This window comes from Buceros rhinoceros, unplaced genomic scaffold, assembly GCF_000710305.1.
Source record: "Buceros rhinoceros silvestris isolate BGI_N320 unplaced genomic scaffold, ASM71030v1 scaffold1071, whole genome shotgun sequence".
Taxonomy (NCBI): Eukaryota; Metazoa; Chordata; class Aves; order Bucerotiformes; family Bucerotidae; genus Buceros; species Buceros rhinoceros.
The window spans coordinates 103,503-109,502 of record NW_010393523.1 but is presented as its reverse complement, the minus strand read 5'-3'; the positions used below and the strand labels follow the sequence as shown (position 1 = coordinate 109,502).

At 44.5% G+C, this 6,000-nt stretch overlaps 1 protein-coding gene across 1 annotated transcript in view; it reads right to left on the bottom strand.

Annotated features, from left to right (window-relative positions):
* LOC104501112 (receptor-type tyrosine-protein phosphatase T) overlaps nt 1-6,000 on the bottom strand; it is a 148,590-nt gene that overhangs the window by 47,371 nt on the left and 95,219 nt on the right. Inside the window, exon 10 of the mRNA XM_010144867.1 lies at nt 4,715-4,863. Coding sequence (XP_010143169.1) covers nt 4,715-4,863 — 149 coding nt within the window. The remainder of the gene's footprint in view (nt 1-4,714; nt 4,864-6,000) is intronic.

Here is a 6,000-nt window from a genome sequence, read left to right as displayed (position 1 = left end):
AGCAGGACAAGCAGCCCCGCTTTCTCCCATTAAAGCATTCACTTTCTCTGGATAAGAATCCACAAATTATTTCCATATTAATCTAATATTTACGGAAAGGAGGCAGGGCTCAGCATCTTCTCATAGATTCTTTTCTTGATAGTAAATTTACGAGGCTGGTTTAGATCTACAACAGCACACATGTACATTCTTAGGGTAATCCATCATTTCTGACGGCATATTCTTTTGTTATCATTCTGATTCACTCTTAGAGTTACAGGCGTTTATTTATCTCCTCCTCAAAATGTTGGGAAACAAGCTAATACAAATCTTGGTACATCAGAAAGATGACAATAGGTAACACAGGAAAAACTACTCCATAATCCAACAGAAGTAGATAAAACTCAGTTTATATCAAAGTAATTTCAGAAGCAATTTTTGTATCGCTAGAGCAAATAGCACTTAAAAATTTCAAGTTAGTCTATGGGGGTGAACCGAAGAAGTCACTACTCTGGGGACTTCCCTAAAGTCAGCAGAATTACCTCCTAAGCAGTTTATAATCATCGAGTAAATGAGCTCACTCTCGTTCCGCATTCTCCCACTGTATTTTCAGACTTATACCACTTGAAAATACATTAAAATAATCAAATTTCTCATAGCTTAGTCTGCTGGAGTCTTGCCCCAGCTGCCTTCAAGCAATAAAGCACCTCTCCTTTGGGGCCCCTTAGCCTTTCTCCAGCTTGTTTGTCAGCCTAAATCAGACCCTCCTCTTACTGTACTTGGAGCACCGTCGCTTCTGCAGGTATATAAAATAAGGTCTAAAAGGAGTACTTTGTCTGCCTGGGGTCACAAAGCAAGTAAACAGTCAGGATTTGGTGCAGGACTCACATTTTCTGAAATTTGGGAGTGCAGAAGAACCCATCGGGCTATACTGCCTTTCCGGGAACTGCCAACAATAAATCACTTCGACAGTGAAGATACACACTTCACTTCAGCAAGTTTGATTAAAAATGTTACCAACTGAGGTTCAGGAAAGGTGTTGTGAGACAGGGAGGTGATTTCTAGGTTCGAGAGAAAGAGAGGGTAAAAAAAACCACCACAAAAGCTCAAGTTTCCCGAAACTCTGGAGAGCTCATTCCCCAAACCAGTCAGGTAGTGGCTTCTAGAGGAGATGTGTCTGCAGCGCTGCCTCCTAAGCAGAGCACCAGCGTGTGCAGTCACAAGACACAGCTCCAGAGAGGACCTCATGTCAGGGCAGAGATCGAGACTTGATTAAAAATTCTCTTTGTACTCCCGTGAGGCCACTCAGATCCCTCTAGTCATGCCGAACGGTGGAGGCCCCTTCCTACTCTGAAAGCGATTTGTCCTAAGATTTTCTGAACTTGGAAACCCCACTAAAATCCCAAACCAGCATGGAAACCAGTAAAAAGGATTTGGGTATTTTTTTCCTTTTATTCCTTTAATGAAATTTGGCTTTATTTTTTATTTTTAAATTAATTTTAGAGTTTTTCACTACAGAAAACCTGTTATGGTCATGATCCTACAAGTCCTTAAACAGCATTTAGCAGGCAACCTGAGTGAAAATTATCTGTGGCATGGGAATAAGAACTTGATGTAATTGTCTGTTGTGACTTGCAGCAAACCTAACCATTCACCACAAAACCATACAGGATATCGAAAGAATCGAGAAGTTTCTTAGTTAAAAGTGGCCTTTCACACCCTGAGTGCCGCTCACCTACATCTTCCTCTTTTCAAATTGTTCTCGCTAGTAAAATCAAGCTAACTTGTGCCCACTAATGCAAAACTCCCTACAGCTTCCACAAATGCTGTCTACAAACCAGACTTCTGCTGGTGGCAGTCAAGCTACCTACCTAAGGTGGACCGGTCTCCCTCCTGAAGGTGTCTGGAAAGTGTCTTCTCCAAAACTGACGTGTTGGAAAGGTTAAGCACACCCTAATAAAGCAGTCTCAAGCAAAGCTGCCTGCATTTAAGAGACTGAATCCTCAAACAGTTACTGCCAGAAGCCCCAAGGGATGTCAAGGTGGTTATGCTGGTGACATGGCATCTCCCGGATGAGCCCAGTCCGAGGGATTTCAGTATCGCAGAGGTAGAAGAGCAGGTCCTTTGTGCAGGACACATCCCCAGTGCATCACTGCTGGGATGACATATGACTGCCTTCCCCACCACAAGGATGGGCTGCCAAATTGCACCCAATTCATGTCCAACAACAGCCCCCTGCACACCCTTCTGGGCAGTGCACAAATGCTGGGGGTAATTTTAGGTCCAGCTTGTCTCCAGTTCGTCATCTTGTTCCATAATAACCCTGCACCAGGTCAAAGCCTACGCATGGCTGTGCTGTGCCACTCGGAGGGAAGTGCTGCTGCCTTCCAAACACTGCTGCAAGCTGAGGAGCAGGCTCAAACACTGCTAGCACCATCCTTTAATGGATTTAGGGTACATTTTTATTTTTTAAAAAGCAAGATATTTGGGAAAATTAACTACTACGAGGAGCTTCCTTCAGCTCCATATAATCCCTGGTAAAACCAGACAAGCTGGAATAGCCACAGACTAATCTGTCAGCAAACACCTATTCCAACTCCATGTGGCGTCAGACAGAGTCTGCAAGTCCATAAAATCTCCTCGGTTTAAACTCCTGTAAGTACTAGTAAGAATTCTGCCTGAATAACTAACTGTGTCGAATGGAAAGAGGGATGAGGGGCTTTGCTTTGGGCCAGAGAAGATAAATGTCCATTTCTCTTCCACTTTCAGCAAGACCTGTGCTGGAACAGGGAGCCCTCAGAGGCTAGAGATCTGGAATGGAATTCCAGTTGCTAATGAACACCTCTCCTAAAGGACAAAATTCAAAACTATCGATGTCCGGCAGGACTGTGTCCACCTGAGCACTGTACTGGCCTCGACAAAGGGCTCTGGCACACCAAAACGGTATGACGGCATGGCTGACGCCATCTCCGTGAGTTTATATTGAAAATACAAGCATTTTCCTCCAAAGCATCGAGGCAGAGTAGGTGAAGAGATGCACCTTTTCAGCACCAGCGGAGACAGGAGGACAGTAGCTCTTAGGGGTGAGAGAATCAGCGTTACTACACTGCACACTGCTTCCAGAGGCGCAGTCAGGTCTACGTCTCCTCAGAAACCGAGGGGCTGCTCAGCAGAAGGGCAGCTGCTCCTTTTTTATGTCCTTCATGACGCCCAGCACCAGGCAGCAGCAGCCTGTGCAGTTGCTGGACCTGTCAGGAGGGAGCTCCCTGCGGGCTGGCAGTGCTGTAGAGCAGCAAGGCAGCAGCACGCAGAGAGGCGACAGCAGGAGGACAGAAAGGGGTCACCCAAGGACAGCAAGAGTCCTCCTGCCCCAGGAGCAGACCAGTGGCCAAGCTGGAGAGACTATGGGAATTTTAAAAAAGTGTCTATTTTTTATTTTCCCCTAAAAGGGGAAAGGGACACATTCAAAGCTTGTCTTGTCTCTTATTTTCTGGTTGGAAAAAAACGCCCAAATTTTTAAAAACCTGGATTATGAAGAAAGCGTTAGAAACTTAATTTTCCCCATACATTTTAAACAAGCTACCTTTGCTCTTTCTAGGATGTCTGTCCCAATGCTATCCTCTGCTATCCCACCTTTCAAAGAGGGGAACCATGGACAACTCTTGTGCTCTTCAGGAGACAGAACTACCCAGCACCTGAGAAAACTAGATCTCGACTCAAGTCAGTTTAATATCAGAGAGAATTGCCCACTGCTAGCCCTGACGGTCCCAAACACCTATTTATCCAGCTCGCAGGTACGTTACACAGAGAGGCAGTAGCAACGCATGCAGATGGAATTTGACATGACCTAGAGATAGAGGGAAAAGTGGAATTCACTCAGCCTGCCCCACTCAATCTGAGATTACAAAGGAAGGTTCCAATGGCAAAACACATTCTGTACCATAAGCATTTTCACGTTAGTAATTAGGGGGAAAAACAGACTTCACTAAAGATGTTGAAGAAAAACAAGATATTTAGTTTCAGAGCTGTTCCCTGTTCCGACTAGCAGTCTAAGCATCAAAAGAAGGAGTGACATTCCCATAGTGTCTAAGTTAAAATTTATTTAATACGAAAAAGTTTACAAATCCACCATGCAATCCACCATGCACTCGGTCTGGATCTAGCGAGGCTAAAGTATGACTTTGTGCTGCTTTACCCACAAAACTCTTCCAGCTACAGAGGTCTGGGTGGTTTACAAGGATTAACTAAGATTAGTTTTACTGAAAGTGCGTGAAGAATAAACTGAGGACACAGACAAAAGAAATTCTGTCTTTCCATTCCAGTTCTCTAACCAGGAGACCAGGCTTTCTTTCACAGCAATTGCATACAGAAAATGTTATTTCATTCCACAAGTCAGCTAAGTGATTTGATTCGACTCTTCTACTCACAAAGGAAACACTATTTCTGAAGAACAAATAAACATATGCCTTTTTGACTGTGATAGATTTACTAGAACAGACTTTGTAAATTACTCTCCGCAGATTTGGAGTCAGAAGGAATGCTCTCCACCTATCTGACGGTTAAAATAGTGGCAGCATCAGAGACTTTTCAGCCAACTGATTTCTACCGAGCTTTTGCAATGACCTCGCTCACTGCCACTCCTGGCTCCCCGATATCGTGCCCATAGGAATAGGTCCTTTTAAGAACCCAGAGCTCTCCAAGGGGGACATATCCATTGCAAGCAAGTTAAACTTACTGAATCCATTAACATCTTGGCAGCTGGAAGAAAAAGCTTCTTCATTGTGAACAGCACTGAGTTTGGTAGAGGTCTTGTCGGAAGTAGCCACGGGACCCATCTCCCTCTGCGTGCTGGTCTGAGTCTCCTTCTGCTTCTTGGCTAGCTTCCTTTAGGGTATTTTGAAGAGGGGAGAAATCAAGGTCAGTTTTCCCTCATTAAAAACAAAGCGATGACAAAGTATTTTGAAAACCACCATTACCCCACTTGGTCAGACATGCAGGGCATGTGACGAACTGCACGAGAGGAAACCCCACAACTTTTTAATATAACTGTTGTGGAGCACAATAAATGTAGTGATACCAGTCTTTGAGCTTAGCTGTCCCTCCCAGTAACTTCTCTTGCACAAACCTGCATCACCCCAGCAGTAGGAGTGCTACGTCATCCTTGAAGCCCTCTGGCATGGGTAAAGTCCCTGGAGCGGGTGTCAGCTGCTCCAGGAAGAGCAGAGGGCATGGGATGAGGGTGGTGATCGAACCATTCACTCAGAAGTAAATGGGACCTCTGCATCCATCCCACAGGGACACCTGCACTGGGGAGTTTCTCTGAGTGCGCCGCTGGAGAGCGTGACCTGTGAGAGCTGGAGCAGGAGTTCTGCCCTGTCCCCAAGCAGAGAGATGAGGACAGCAGCCTCCTCCGCTAAATTTTGACACTGCACTGAGGATCGACAGTCAGTGAAGAGTGGTGGCAAATTAAAGGGTTGAAGTTATTTTAGAAATGCCCAATGACGCCTCTGTTCTGGGAAAATGGGTCTTATTTTGTGGAGATGTCAAAAACATTGGCAAAAGCAGAAACACCGCCTGCTCTGAAAACACTAACAAAGCCAAGGACTTAAGAGGCTCCTCTTTTGCAAACGCAGCTAATAATAAGAAAATGGAGAGAAGCAGGAAAAGCGAGCTGCTAAGCTTCCATTGACATTTGACTGCCCTGTGCTTCATCCACATCAGAGAGAAAAAGTGTTTAAAAATGAATGTGTGACATTCTACAGTCCGCACCTTGAAAAAATATCACACAAATCCCTGGCACCGGCAAAGAACTCTGCTTACACGACTTCCGTAGATAAGAAAATAAAACAAAATAAAAGGGAGAAAAACAGATTACTGTAAGAAGGAGCTTTAGTTTTCTTTTCTCCTCTGACTCAAAGAAAATAAAAAATCCTTACAACTAAATCATTTTGCAAAGAAGTTTTTCTTCACTAAGATGACATGCTTATGGTAAGTACTACCCGTCTTTCAAACTTCAGTAGA